Source organism: Delphinus delphis, chromosome 13 (genome assembly GCF_949987515.2).
Source record: "Delphinus delphis chromosome 13, mDelDel1.2, whole genome shotgun sequence".
Classification (NCBI taxonomy): domain Eukaryota; kingdom Metazoa; phylum Chordata; class Mammalia; order Artiodactyla; family Delphinidae; genus Delphinus; species Delphinus delphis.
Genome location: NC_082695.1, coordinates 7,651,918 through 7,667,467, shown reverse-complemented (window position 1 = coordinate 7,667,467; position 15,550 = coordinate 7,651,918). Strand labels below are relative to the sequence as shown.

Below are 15,550 nucleotides of genomic sequence, written 5' to 3'. Positions count from 1 at the left end.
CTAGACTTGAAATCTTAGCAATTTTTCAGATGGCGGAACTGAACATTGAGAGGTCTGCTTCTTACTCGCTGTATGATCTTGAATAAGTCACTTCACCTCTCAGAGCTTCAGACTCTTAAGTTTGCTGTAAGAAATAAACGAGAGAACATGCTAGGCTTTTTAACTTTCTAGACTGCTACCATTTCTCAAGCAGTCTGTGCTGCAACTGGAGCATTTTACATATGTCATTTCATCTAATCTTCACAACACCCCCAGAATTTAGGGTTATCATTTTAATTTTGCCTGTGAGCAGATTTAGACTCCGAGGGGTAAAGTGACTTGCCCAAGGTCACAGAGCACCTGAGTGGTGGAACTGGGATTCAATGCCAGGAGAGGCTGACTGGAAAGCCAACACTTTTAACCGCTAAGGTACCTGCTTCTTCCCCATTCGTATTATTAGAACTGTTGCTAATGCCTGGGTTATCATTTTGCTGCCTGTGGGAATATGAATATATATACACTGAGTTAGAGGGCTCTAAAATTATCCTCAGAAAGATGAGGCCCGGGATCAATATTTTTAAAGATTTGAGACAGGCTTTCCCAGGAGTATGGCATTCTTTTTATTCCCATGGAAAGGAACAGAGCTGGTATTGCACATTTCATTGATGGGTTTGTGGACCAGGAAATCAAAATGGAAAACAGAGGGCCCTGCTGACTTTTATGCTCAAAATTTCTCTAGAGACATCTCCAAAGAGAAGAATGTCAGATGCAGAGGAAAACCCACTGGAAGAAACAGAAGAATATGGAGAAATAGAAATGGAAGAAGGAGGAGGAGAAGAAGAAGAAGAAGAAGAAGAAGAAGAAGAAGAAGAAGAAGAAGAAGAAGAAGAAAAATATCCAAATGATGAAGGGCTAGAAAATATGCAACAGGAATTAAAAGAAGATAACACATTAGCGTGGAGAGGGTCTCAGGAGGAGGGGGAAGCGGAGAGAGAGGGAGCGGAGGGGAAAGAAGAGGGGGAAGAATTTGGGAAGGAGGAGGCAGCAGGAGCACATGAAGAAACCACAGTGAAGCCCCAAGAAATCACCAAGTCCATGATCAGTTTGGAGAGACTTACACCAACTGATTCCCAATCAGTCTTGTCAGGAACACTCCCAGTAAGTAGGAATTTTCATTCATTCAATCATTCGTTTGTTCATTCATTCATTCCTAATCATTAATTGAATGCTTGTTACCCACTTACCTGCCAGGCTCTGTGGATATAAAACCAAGTAAGACACAATCCATTCTCTTAAGGAGCTCTAGGGTATGTAGGGAGGCAAACATTATAAAACTAAGTGCAGTGATTGAGAGGTACCTAGGAGATATGTATCTATATAAAGGCCACTTGACCCAGCTTGGAGGATGATCAGGGAAAGCTTCCTGGAGGAGGTGTGTACCAGGGCTGACTTAAAGGACAGGGGTTAGCTGGAGTGTGCTTGTCTAAACAGCCTGTAGAAATCACCTCTGGTCCAAGGAGAAGTGACTCTCTGTGGCTCTGTGGTGCTTTTGGAGGCCACCAGTGCCACTTAGAAGAATAATTCTGCTGTTGTGGGTCTGCTAGTAGGCCAAGGATAAACCTGACACACCCACGATTCATGTTATTTGAGTACAGAATGTCCCAGGCTCTTTTTAAAAAGTGCTTCATAATTCCGATGTGAGGCTAACACTAAGACTGGCTGATTAGGAAGAGAAAGGAAACTAAATGAGGGCATGTAGCAGCGTGTACTGTATTTGGAATCACAATCTCCTTTCTATTTCTTTTTTAAGAAAACCTATAGTGGTAGAGAGTCAAAGCATTCATTACAATCAGAGCTTTTGGAAACATTCGAACTTCCAAGCATGGCCTCGCAATTAGAGTTTCTTGATTTGGATCTAACCACTTCTGCGGAACAACAGCTTAGTTCCCCCGAAAAGCAGCCTTCGGGCGAGCTTGCAGAGAGAACCGACCAGAGGCCCCAAGATGAATTGGGACAAGAAAGGAGACACTTGGAACCAGAAAGGGGAGACTTGGAGCCAGAAAAGAGAGAAGGGAGAAAAGAAACAAGAGTATTATACGTAAATGAGAAAAAAGAAAAAGAATTCCAGCCCAAAGCAAGGATCCCTAAGGGGTCACTGGTCTCCACTGCCACCGAGGACATTTTGTTCCAAAAGGATGACGGTGCCAACGTGTATCCCTTGGTAAGTGCAACATGCTTTTAAATTTCCCCCAGTGTTTTGAGAGTATTGTGAAATAGGGGAATTTTATGCATATGGAAAAAAATACCACCAGAAAGCTCCTTTTTAAGCTAATCACAGACCTGTGTCTTTGTAAAGTTCAGTTTGGAGCTGTGGCTGGACATGTGTGACAGTATGTGGACAGGAACGCTGCATCTGGGTTCAGCAGCGTTGCTCTGCAGGCAGGAAATTCCACACGTGGTTTGTCCGTTGTATAGGACGCTGTTTTCTTGGGGGAGACTCAGAATCGACCTCTCCCCTTTCCCCTCTCTTCTCGCTCCGTCTGTCTCTCTCCCTCCCTTTCCCTCTCTCTCTCCCACATCATGATACTCCTCCTCCATACCACCAATTCCTTGCCTTTCCCTCCTCTTCTCGCCTCTTCTGCTGTAACTGGCTTGATCCCTTTACCAGCTCCTAAAACCACCACAGGTTCCTAAAACTATCCATCCCAAGATAGATAAGTAAGTCAAAGGTCTGGAAAAAGTGAAAGCCACCGGGAAAAGCACCAGGCGGTCCAAAGGAGTCTGCCTTTGCTGCCGCTGACAGTGTTCCAGGGAGGCGCCATCTGCGAGGGTAAAAATATTATCATTTGCCAAGAGAAGGAAGAGGAGGGTTTTTTTTTTCCCCTTCTCCTTCTTTCTTCCTCCATCTGCTACTTTCTGAAAATTGTTTCCTAGGATTCATCTTTTTTTCTCCCCCCACCGTAGATTCATGCCTTTGGAAGATTTGTAAGTGATGGACTGTGTGTACTTAATGCAGTTCCTAACACAGAGCGAGCACTTGACAAGTGTTAACAACTAGGTGATGGTGGTGACGGTTGTGCTGGTGGTGGTGACGGAAGGATGCCGAGGGGGAAGTGCAGAGAACTGACAGCCTCCTTTCTGTAGATTTGGCTGACTTTGAGCAATGGAGTTAAAGGTTCAAGCTTGCAGTTGCTCAGTCAGAAAGAAAGAATAATTGAGTTTATTTATTTGGCCACACTGAGCGGCATGTTGGATCTTAGTTCCCCAATCAGAAATTGAACCCTTGCCCTCTGCAGTGGAAGCTCAGAGTCCTAATCACTGGACTGCCAGGGAAGTCCCAAGAATAATTGAGTTTTAGAGCCCATGAAGACATTTGTCTTGTTTAGCCAACTAACCAGAAATCAGGTAACATCACTAATTAGAGCAAGCGATCTTTTTATCCAGGCCCCAGCTACCTGGACTTGACAAAAGCCACTGCACAGGTCTGGGCCCCCGTTAGCCTTGGACTCACCGCAGAACCAAACTTTCCTAGGCCTCTCTTTGCAGGTTTGCTTAGCTCTTTGGGTGCGCCGTCTTTCTTTTTCCTTTCCTTTCACCTTTATTGTTTCTTCTTTTTGTTAAAATGAATTAGTGCTCTTTATAAAAAAAAATATACAAAGGCAAAGATTCCTCTTCTCGAACACACTCCCATCCCAATCCCATTTTCCTGAGGTGACTACTGTTGCAGTTTGGTATAACTGTATCTCTCCAGACCTTTGTTGGTACATATGTAAACATGTATCTGTGCGCACACACGCACACGATTTGTGTTTTTAGTTGTTCGTTTTTGCAGTGAGATATTCTGCATTTGTGCATAAATGTTTTTGCACTTAACATGTCTTAGAGGATTTTTTGTATCAGTACGTGTATATCCACTTCCTCATTTTAAATTCGGCTGTTTCCTTATTGATGGCCATTCATGCTGTTTCTAATTTCTTGCTCTCACCAAAGGTGCTTCAGTGAGTGTGTGCCCCTCCATCTCTGTGCTCGCAGCATCCTCCTTTTCCTTTGGGCTCCCCCAGCTTATCCCAAAGGCCTGTAATAACTCGCAGTGCTCATGGTAAATAGACCTAACCGTGAATACCACCTCCAGCCAAGTAACAAGGTATCATGTGTTTATGAGAAGGAATCATATAACTATCAAATACAGTGAAATCTGATTTTGACAATAAAGTTTTGTTTTCCAGATGACCATGTTTTAGAAGAAGATTGATGTAAGAGGTGGCTGTCTCCATCATCATTCGCCATGAGTGTTAAAAGTAGTGGAAAATGCGATGAGTGTTAGTACTGTGTGATTTCGGTTAACGTGAGGGCTGCTCAAGCAAGGAAGTTCTGTTACTACTGAGTGAGGTCAGCCTAGTTTTGACCTTGAAAGAGGTTTACGTGGAGACAGGAGTCTAGTTAAGAGTGTTTTCTTTTTATAACTAATCTGTTAAATCTCAAAATAAATTTCCAGGACGACTATAAGGCCTTTTAGAATTAGCAGGTTTCCAAAAGAACCATCTCACTTGAAGAAATTGGCTCTTAAGAACCAGCCAGATATGAAATAGTTCCGTTCCTAGAAGTTGCAGCTTGAGGCAATTATGATTCCGTGATTCTACCACTCACACCCACACAATAAAAGACCTAAATATAAATATAAATTACAGCGAATGAGCAGATGGAATCAGGAGAGAATGGGGAATGAAGGGTGTAGGAGAGAGAAATCGGCCACGTTGCCCACTCTGTCTTGGGAGAAATATACGGTACATCAATGTAACCTTAAGTATCATTAAAGATCAGAAAGGAAACTCACCAGATTTCATTTCTTTATTTTTTTTTCTTTCGGCCGTGAGGCATGCAGGATCTTAGTTCCCCGACCAGGGATGGAACCCGCGCCCCCTGCAGTGGCAGCTCGGAGTCTTAACCATTGGACCGCCAGGGAAATCTCATCACCAGATTTCATTTCTATGCTCCCATATAACCCACTGATTTTTGGTAACTAATCACTTAGCCATCACTTTAAATACTCTACCACATCAGCCTTGGTTAATTTTTTAAATAGACTTTATTATTTGGGGGCAGTTTTGGGTTTATAGAAAAATGGAATGAAAAACACAGAGAATTCCCACATACTCCCTTGTGCCTCCTTCCCCCCTCGTCTCCTCTATTATTACCATCTTGCATTAGTGCAGTACATTTGTCGCAATTGATGAGCCAATATGGATGAATTAGAATTACCTAAAGTCCATAGTTTATACCTTAGGGTTCACTCTGTGATGTACATTCTCTGGGCTTTGACAAATGCATAATGACATGTATCTACCATTGTTGTTTGATACAGAGTAGTTTCACTGCCCTAAAAATGTCCTGTGCCCTACCTGTTCATCTCTCCCTCCCCCTTATCCCCCCCCCCCACAAGCCCCTGACAACCATTGATTTTTATTGTCTCCATAGTTTTGCCTTTTCCACAGTGTCATGTAGTTGGAATCATACAGTTTGTGGCCTTTTCAGGCTGGTTTCTTTCACTTAGCAACATGCATTTAAGGTTCCTCCACATCTTTTCATGGCCTGCAACCTTATTTCTTTTTATTGCTGAATAATATTCCATTGTATGAATGTACCACAGTTTATCCGTAATTTTTGTAAGAGACGTTGAATACAAAAATATACATAAACAAACTACTATTGAATTGGAAGCAGTAGTTGGATTTATAGTACCTATTATTTTTCATTTCATGAAATTTTTATTTTGGACTTGTTCCTGGCAGTGTGGAATTTTTAATCCTCCTGAGGGAATTTTGTCTCTTTTATACTTTATCCTTCCAGGGAAAATCGTGTATAAGGAACAAATACCCAGGCTGAATAATTGCCTTTCTTACGAAGTTACTTAGTGACTTTATTATAACTTGTCCATTCTACGTACTCTCGTTCAGTAAATTGAATTTCACGACATTAAGTGCTCACTGTGTGTCTGGTACTGAGCTGGGTCTAGGTCCTGGGGAGAAGATGAATAGGAAGTTGTTTCTATTTACTGTTGAAGACTTTCTTTTTTTAAAGGAAACGTCTTTATTGAAATATAACGTATAAACAGAAAGAGCACACGCAAGTGTAGAACTCATTGAATTCTTACACAGCAAACACGCCTGTGTAAGCACCACGTAGCTTTTCTTTTCAAATCGAGGTAGAATTCCCATCCATAAAATCCACCCTCTTAACTTTTTCTTAAAAGATTGTGGTAAAAGGCACATAACATAAAATTTACCACCTTAACCATTTTTATGTGTAAAAGCTCAATGGTATTAAACACATTCACATGGTTGTGCAGCCACCATCATCACCCGTCCCCATAACCCTCTTCATCTTGTGAAACACACACTGTACCCACAAACACCAGCTCCCCAACCCCACCCCGGTCCCTGGCTAACTGCCCTTCTACTTTCTGTCTCTATGAATTTGACTACTCTAGGGACCTCATATAAGTGGAACCATTCAGTTCATATTTGTCTTTTTGTGACTGGTGTATTTTACTTATATAATATCCTCAAGGTTCGTCCATGTCGGAGCATGTGTCAGAATCTCCATCCCTTTGGAGGCTGAATAATACTCACCTTTTGTTTATCCATTCATCTGTTGATGGACACTGGCTTCTTTTCCACCTTTTGGTTACTGTGAAATATGCTGCTATGGACGCGGGTGTACACATATCTCTTTGAGACCCTGTTTCCTGTTCTTTGGGGTAGATACCCAGAAGTGTAATTGCTGGAGTATATGGTAATTGTATTTTCAGTTTTTTGAGGAACCTCCATACTGTTTTCCACAGCAGCTGCACCATTTCACACTCCCACCAGTAACGCACAAGGGTCCCAGTTTCTCCACATCCTTGTAAAGTTAACCCTTTAAAATTAAAAAAAGTTTTTAAAATTTATTTTTGTTGAAATATAGTTGATTTACAATGTTGTGTTAGTTTCAGGGGTACAGCAAAGTGATTCATATGTATACGTATATATATATATATATATTCTTTTTCAGATTCTTTTCCCTTATAGGTTATTACAAGATATTGAGTATAGTTCCCTGTGCTATACAGTAGGTCCTTGTTGGTTATCTATTTTATACATAGTAGTGTGTATCTGTTAATCCCCAACTCCTAATTTATCCCTCCCACCCCCCCTTCCCCCTTTTGTAACCATAAGTTTGTTTTCTATGTCTGAAAATTTCCCTTTTCCAGTATACAGTTGATTGGTTTGTAGCCTGTTCTCAGAACATTTCCGTCGCCCCAGAAAGAAACCCATACGCAGTAAGCAGTCGCTCCCCATTCCCCCTCCCCTCACCCCCTGGCAACCACTCATCTGCTTTCTGTCTCTACGGATCTGCCTATTCTGGACATTTTATGTAGATGGAGTCACACAGTGTGTGGTCCTTTGCATCTGGCTCCTTTCACGTAGCATCCCATTTTCAGGCGTCATCCACGGTGTAGCGTGCTCTTGAGGACTTCTCAAGGTGATGTCTCTTCATTGGCTGATGATGTGAATCCTTCTCCTCCAGGACTCAGGCCGGGAGTACCCGGCATCACAGCTCTGGGTTCGTGCACCGTAGCGTCTTCCCGGTTTTACCTTTGTCTTCCAGGCCATGACCTGGTCGTTCGGATGGAACAGTTCCCTTCCTGTTTACTACATTCAAGATGAAAACCAGAGAGTTCTTCTGTATGCCAGTGCTAACACTGCGGTCATCTACAATGTCTTCAAGAATAACCAGCACCATCTTCAGGTTTGCAGGTTTTCTTACTTCAAGTGAAAGAGGTTGTTTTTAACCTGAATACAGCACTTTGGTTGTTATTGTTGTTGCTTTTTAATTAATTAATTAATTAATTAATTTTTGGCTGCATTGGGTCTTTGTTGCTGTGTGCAGGCTTTCTCTAGTTACAGCGAGCAGGGGCTACTTTTTGTTGTGGTGCGCAGGCTTCTCATTGCGGTGGCTTCTCTTGTTGCGGAGCATGGGCTCTAGTTGCGCGGGCTTCAGTAGTTGTGGCACGTGGGCTCAGTAGTTGTGGCTCGCGGGCTCTAGAGCGCAGGCTCAGCAGTTGTGGTGCACGGGCTTAGTTGCTCCGTGGCATGTGGGATCTTCCCGGACCAGGGCTCGAGCCAGTGTCCCCTGCATTGGCAGGTGGATTCTTAACCACTGTGGCACCAGGGAAGTCCAGCACTTTGGTTTTTATTTCAGGGGTCAACTTCATTCCATCTCATACACATTTTCCCTCTTCTCTTCTGAACCATAGCAAATTTTTTTTTAGGAACACATTTTATTGTTCGTTTTCTCTCTGATTCTAATCAGAATAGCAGTTGACTTTAATTTTATAGTAGCTAGAATCTAAAGCATCTATTTTTTTACATTTCTGTAAAAACGTGGTCAGGAGAGACCATGTTGTCTCCACAGGACTATGGTGAGATGCAAAGGGATTCGGACCTAATTAACACTCAGACTCCTTTCCAGGGCTCAAAGGGCTTTGATCCTCCTACTCCTGCTGAGAAGTGAGTGTTAATATTCCCATTTCACAGGAGAGGAAACTGAGGCTCAGAGGGATTTAGCTGACTTGCCCAAGGCTGTGCTAGCAGATGCTGAAGCCAGGTCTTACATCCAGGTCTCCTGACTTCAAAGCATTAAGTGGGTCAGTCTTTCCTCCTGTCTCCTCCCTCCAGCACCTGGCTTTATTTACACCCTGCTCTGTGCCTCCCCGAATGCCCCACATGCCTGCCTTCCCCTCAGTGCTCTGCCTCCTCTGTTCCGGATGTTTTTGACCCCTTTTTCATCATTTACCTGTCCAAATGTCACGTTTTCCTGGTGTCCGACTTTCCACTAGTTAACCCGGTAAACAGTTCCATGTTACCCTTTTCAGTTGACATATAAGGACCTTCCTTAGTCAATGCCTAGATCAGAAACTTCACAAAGTATTTTCCAAGAGCTCAGCCAGTATTCAGCATCGTGCCAGGGATCCAAGACACGTGGGTGTAACTTAAGGAATTTGCTTTCTAGAAGTCCTGAAATACACACACAGTCAGCAAGCAGCCCTTCTCAGAGCTTAGTTGAATGTGTAGCACTGAGCACAGAGGTAGCGGCAGGGGGAGAAAGCACAGTGTGGTGGGCAGGCTCAGAGTCAGGGGGGCGGGCGGGGCAGAGGGGCTGAGAAGTAGGAAGGCGTCCAGCCTCCGCAGAGTTGGATGGCTGGGAGTGGCCTTGGCCATTTGTTCGTTCGTTCATTCATCCCACGTGTATTTATCATAACCACTATGTTTCAGGTGATGGGTCTGTAGTCATGAACAACATAGATCTAGTCCCCCCTCATGGAGAGACAGTCGTTAAACAAGTGAACACAGAAGCATATACCTAAAGATTTTAACAGTTGCTCGAAAGGAAACGTGAAAATGCTCTAAGAGGGAAGCATCAGGGTGAGAGGAGATTCCTCTGGATTGGGTGGGCAGGGAATAAAAAAGTGCTGTTTGTGCCAAGACCTGAAGGCTGAGCATGAGCTAGCCTGGGGCCGTTTTGCCGGGGAACAGCATCCCAGACAGACAGAGCTCCGAGTTTTCAGGCCTCGTGCATGAGGCCCAGACAGAGGCCAGAGTGAGCGAGGGGTGACACGGAAGGAGGGAAACGGGTTGTTTCCCGGCTGCCATCTTGTTTGTGTTTCCAGAAGATTCCTCTGTTGTGTGGGGAAGATCGTAGGAGGATACGAGTGAAAGCAGAGGCCCGTGAGGAGGCTTTGGTTCCAGAGCTGCTCAGTGACCTGAGTGAGCAGTTTTGGGGGAGATGAGGCTGGTAGGGAGGTTCGAGGGGGCTGGAGGTGGGGGGACCTGGACATGTATTCTCAACGTGGGCTCAGAGTCGGGTATACGCCTCGACCCCTAGGAAGCCACTGTTCTTGCAGGGAGTGCAGCTTACCCTGAGAGTGTTTTGAGGGGAAGTTTGAAAACCTCTGGCTGTAGAGAAACATCAGGGAAGGCGGGTGGGAGTAGGATTTTCAGCCAGCGGCATCTGGAAAGGGAGCTCAGGTGTGCCTCTGGGGCCCTGCCTTTCCTGCTGGTGCCAGGGCTGGGCCCCCCCCAACCCCTGTCTCAGAGCGACTTCTCTCCACGTCTGCAGGGCCACCCCAACGTCATCTCCTGCCTCTGCATCAGTGAAGACAGGCGCTGGGTCGCCACGGCTGACAAAGGGCCCGAATGCCTGATAATCATATGGGACTGCTTCACGGGGTAGGCATGTCGTAGCCACTTCCCCCCGCGTTTTTGTACAGCGTCTGCCACCGTGACCCGCCAAAAAAGGAGTCATGCCGGTCCAGGGATACAGAAGCTGGTGCTGGGAGGCAGGACGAGGGGCGAGGTTCTCAGGGGAGGCTGTCTTACTGCCTCAAGGCCTGTTGGGATGACATTACTTTGGTGAATTTCCCATGGGTGATTCTTGGCTCTCTAAGCCCAGAAACTTGGTTTGTCGGTGGCCCCCAGGCAGACAGGGTTGAGGGAGGCTAACTCACACTCACCCAGCTGGGAGACCCGGAGAAATTATGTGACTTTCACCATCTGCCCAAAAAAAAAAAAAAAAAGACTAATCGTACTTACTGTCTTCATTTCCCTGGGCTCTGTAAGAAATTACCTCAATCTGGGTGGCTTAAAATCACAGAAATTTATTTTCTCACTGTTCATGAGGCCAAATGTCTGAAATTGGGGAGTCTGCAGGGAGCTCCTGGGGCCCTGAGAGAGAATCTGTCCCATGCTCCCCTCCTCCTTTGGGTGGTTGCTGGCATCCTTGGTGGTCCTTGACCTGTAGACACGTCACTCCAGCCTCTGCTTCCATCTTCATGTGGCGTTTCCCCCTCTGTGTCTCTCTGTAAGGTCTTCTCTTTTATAAGGACTCCAGTCATTGGGTTTAGGGTCCACCCTAACCAGTATGACCTCATCTTAACTAATTACATCCGCAGAGACTCTTCTTTCTGTATAAGCTCGCTTCTGAGGTTCTGGGTGGAATGAATTTCGAGGGGGCGCTATTTGATCTACTTTACTTACCCTACCGGATTGTTAGGAAGATCAGAGCACAGCACCTGGCCCAGGATAGATGCTCACAGAATTGTGTCCTTTCGTAATTCCTGGTACTAGAGGCAGAGAGTAGTGCTAGATTCACTGACAAGATTGTAAGGCCTTGGTTGGGTGTGTAGGGGGGTGGGATGGGGTGAGGTGGGGGGTGGACGAGTCCAGGTGGAGAAGAAGTTTAGGAAGAAGTTATGTTGAATGTTCTGTGACACAGGAACTGCTCTCTCCCAGGTGACCGGTGGCCTCCATAGGGCCATATTACCTAATCATTTCCCCTGGCCCTTCTGACACCATGTCCCCTGGTCCTCATCCTGCTTGCTGTCTGTTCCCTCTCAGACTCTTTTCAGCCTCATCCTCCTCTGGCCATTCCTTAGCTGTGGCCTCAGGGCGTGAGGATGCTGTTGGTGATGTTCTCCAGCCAGGCAGGAGCAGAGCCAGGGTTTGAAACTGCGCCATCTTACTCTCAACAGCCGTCTCAGTGTTTCCTGTCTGCTGATGGGGAAGCTGCTGGAGGACAGTCCACCTGCATGTCCCGTGGGCATCTCCTGCTAAAATGTCCAAAAGTCCTGCGCCTCCACCTCCAAATAACTTCTGAACCCACATCCACCGCCTCTGCCCACCCTCTCCTGCTTGGGCCATTGCAGTAGCCTCCTGACCGATCTCCCCCACTGCAGTTTCGCTCTTCAAACCAGCCTCCGTGACACTGAACCACTTTTAAATGTATATACAATTCACTGGCATTAATTACATTCACAGTGTTGTGCAGCCATCACCACTATCTCCAGAACACTCACAGCACCCAATCAGAAAATCTGAACTAATGAATTCCTCATTCTCCCCTCCCCTCAACCTCTAATCTACTTTCTAGCTGTAAAGATTTGCCTATTCTGGACATCTCATGTCCGTGGAATCATACAATATGTGGCTTTTGTGTCTGGCTTCTTTTACTTATAATATTTTCAAAACTCTTCCATGTTGTAGCATGAATCAGTACTCCATTCCTTTTTTTAGCTGTTTAAGATTCCATTGCATGGATATAACACATTTTGTTTATCCATTCATCTGTTGATTTTTTTTTTTTTTTTGGCGGTACGCGGGCCTCTCACTGTTGTGGCCTCTCCCGTTGCGGAGCATAGGCTCCGGACGCGCAGGCTCAGCGGCCATGGCTCATGGGCCCAGCCGCTCCGCGGCACGCGGGATCCTCACGGACCGGGGCACGAACCCGCATCCCCTGCATTGGCAGGCGGACTCCCAACCACTGCGCCACCAGGGAAGCCCCCTGATGTTGTTTTAAATGCACATGTGTAAGTGGACTTCCCTGGTGGTCCAGTAGTTAAGACTCCGTGTTTCCACTGCAGGGGCCACGGGTTCGATCCCTGGTCAGGGAACTAAGATCCTGCCTGCCTCGAGGCCAAAAAAAAAATACACATGTATGGCCATCATCATATATCATCATATGGTTTTTCTCTACAACATTTTGAGCGTGATCTTTTCCCATGCGCAAAATCCTAACGGGCTCCCCTGCTGCCCGTTGTCAGCTCAGCCCTTGTTAAAGGGAGTACACGCTCACATCCTAGCCATGCGAACACTTCCCCCACGAAATCAAATTCCCTTCTGCTTGCCTAGCGGTCATCTCTAGCGATTACATGCTTTTCAGCTGCAAGAAATGGCACATCCACCTGACACACACGAGGGAAAGTCATCTCCTGCATCAGGAAGTCCTGAGGCAGGAAGGATGGGCCCCTCTGGTGCCTCTCTTCTCTCAAGCCTTTGCTGACAGCTCCCCTGCCCCAGGCAGAGCTGGCCTCCATTCAAACAGTGTTTATCCTTTGCTTTTTTCTTGTTTATAGAGCTGTCTCCCCCACTAGACCGGAGGTGACTCTGGCAGTCATTTTTTAAAATTACAAAGTGAAGTGTATCTGTGGTTAACAATTAAAATGATATGTCGATATGAGTTTTATGATATTGCAAATGATGACTCTGGGAACCCAGAAAGGATTCTCTGGTTTTAGAATTAATATTCACCTTATTAAATTGATAAACGGTACTTCTTCCTTGAGATATTAGTTCAACTTAAATCTTACTCCGTAAATCTAGCGTGTTTTTGCAATTGCCTATAACGGGGCTTTGATTAATGTTTGGTCTCACAAATTTTATTAACTCCTTTTAAACATTTTAAACTGCATTTAGAAATTGATATATTCAGTTTCATCTTTAAGTTCTTTAGTAGTCTGATTAACAAATAAATCCTTCACCAGTACTTAAGTAATTCTTGTAAATCTAATAAATTAGACATAAATATGGCAAGTCCTAAGTTCTCTTAAGTGTTCAAGTATTGTTTATAAACCTAATACAATTTGAATTTAAAATCACAAGTCTAAATCAACTACAGACTTTCAATTAGAATCACAAATTAATCTGTTAGAGACTCTAATATGTTAAATTCTCTTAAACATGACCCATTCTTAAAAAAAGGAACAAATTCTCTTATCACAAATATGTTAAGAGTACAGGTCCAACTGACTTATCTTCTCTGCATTTAATTCTAAATATCCCTGGGGATGAGATACACCTTCCCACGAAGAACGTCATTATGTCATTCCCAACAACTTTAGGACTCCCTTCCCAAGGCAATTTTTGGGGCCACGTCTCAGTGGGATAAAATATCTCAAGTGACAGAGAACCAGACAGGTCCTCAGCTAGGGCACAGACTTGGTTCCAGCCAATTGGGACACCGATGTGACATACTGAGGCCTGTGTGACATGCTGAGGCCTGTGTATATTTGCTGTAACAAGGTCTCCATAATGAAAAACCAACGGGGGGTCTGCATAGCCCGCGTTCCGGGATTAAGTCTTCCTACCACCCACTCTTCCAGTGGGAGTCAGGGACCCCCACCACATCACAGCTTACTTCCATCATTGCTTCAGCTGTTTCTTGCATTTCTTTGGCTCTCTCAGGTATTCAGATATCATCTAATTAAATTCTGCGTGTGTTAAGGCTTTGTCTGCATCTTACAGTTCTAAAGTCTTGCCAGTGACACAATACAGACGTGTAAGAAAAAAAAAAAGTAAGTCCCCCTTCACCCAAACCTATATCCAGAGTCACCATGTAGTTTGGAGTTCATTCCTCCAGACTTTTTTCTACACACACATACACACACACACACACACACACACACACACAGAGTCTCTCTCTCTCTCTCTCTCTCTCTCTCTCTCTCTCTCTCTCTCTCTCTCTTTCCTCTCTCTCTCTCAGGATGATGCTACGTCTACTGTTTTGCTATTTGCTTTTTTCCACAAAACTTTGGTCACTTTCCCAAATCTACCTCATTCATTTTGAAGGTGGCATGCTTTTTCATTGTATGGTTTACCATGATATTTTTTAAACAAATCCCGTATTAATGGATATTTATGTTGTTTCCAGATTTTTGCTATTAAAGCAGTGCCACAATAAACATGAACTGGCATTTATCTCTGTTTACTTTTGCTATTATTTCTCTAGGGAAAAAAAAGTTGTAGAAGTGGAATTGGCGAGTCTTAGGGTCTGTGCATTGAGGATTTTGACAGATGCAGGGAAGGTGCTGTCGAGAAAGCCTGTGCTTGTTTACACTCCCCGTTCTGGAGGAGGACGCCGGCTTTCCTGAGAGCTAGGATGGTGTCCTAGACGTCTTGTTTCATGTTCTCATCCTTCACGCCTGGCACAGAATCAGCGCTCGATAATGAAGGAGAGACTAGAGCTCCAGGAGAGAACAAATAGCATGTTTACGTGCTGCCCTGAGTTAGTTTTTGTTTTAAATTTGAGGTAAAATTCACATAACATAAAAGTAACCATTTTAAAGTGAACAACTCAGTGGCATTTAGTATATGCACAGTGTGGTGCAACCACTGCCTCTTATCTGGTTGCAGAACATTTTCTTCACCGCAGAAGGAAACCCTGAAACCATCAGCCTTCACATCCCGCTCCCCTACCCTCTGGAAAACACGCACCTGCTTTCCGCCTCTATGGATTTGCCTGTCTTGGAGGTTTGATATAAATGGACTCATACAATCTGTAGCCTTTGGTGTCTGGCTTCTTTCACTCAGCACCATGGTTTCAAGGTTCATCCGTGTTGTCGCCTGTGTCAGTGCTTCACTCCTTTTTTATGGCGGAGCAACTTTCCATCATGTGGGTGGACCACGTTTGTTTCTCCGTAGCTGTTCTGTTCCTGACCTGGGTGTCCCCCATCCTGTCTTGCAGCATTCCTGTGCACACGATATTCGACAGCTGCCCAGAAGGTGGCGGCATCAGGGCCATGGCCATCACCCACGATGCCAAGTACCTGGCGACCATCTCAGACGCTGAGATCCAGGTACAGGGCTTGTCACGGCAGCTTCAGCGGCTGGCCCGCCCGTCACAAGTGTCCCCGCAAGCAGCTGTGCTCAGGCTGTGTGGCGTCTGTGGTTCTCTGGGTGGAGGGGGGTGACCGGTCAGG

At 45.1% G+C, this 15,550-nt stretch overlaps 1 protein-coding gene across 3 annotated transcripts in view; it reads left to right on the top strand.

The window, feature by feature from the left end:
* The window catches only part of CFAP251 (cilia and flagella associated protein 251), a 70,073-nt gene that overhangs the window by 2,726 nt on the left and 51,797 nt on the right, over positions 1-15,550 (top strand). For all 3 annotated transcript variants that reach the window (XM_060027982.1, XM_060027981.1, XM_060027984.1), the window contains exons 2-6: positions 719-1,137; positions 1,790-2,200; positions 7,627-7,767; positions 10,138-10,247; positions 15,316-15,427. In XM_060027982.1, coding sequence (XP_059883965.1) covers positions 739-1,137; positions 1,790-2,200; positions 7,627-7,767; positions 10,138-10,247; positions 15,316-15,427 — 1,173 coding nt within the window. In that variant the 5' untranslated portion in view covers positions 719-738. The remainder of the gene's footprint in view (positions 1-718; positions 1,138-1,789; positions 2,201-7,626; positions 7,768-10,137; positions 10,248-15,315; positions 15,428-15,550) is intronic.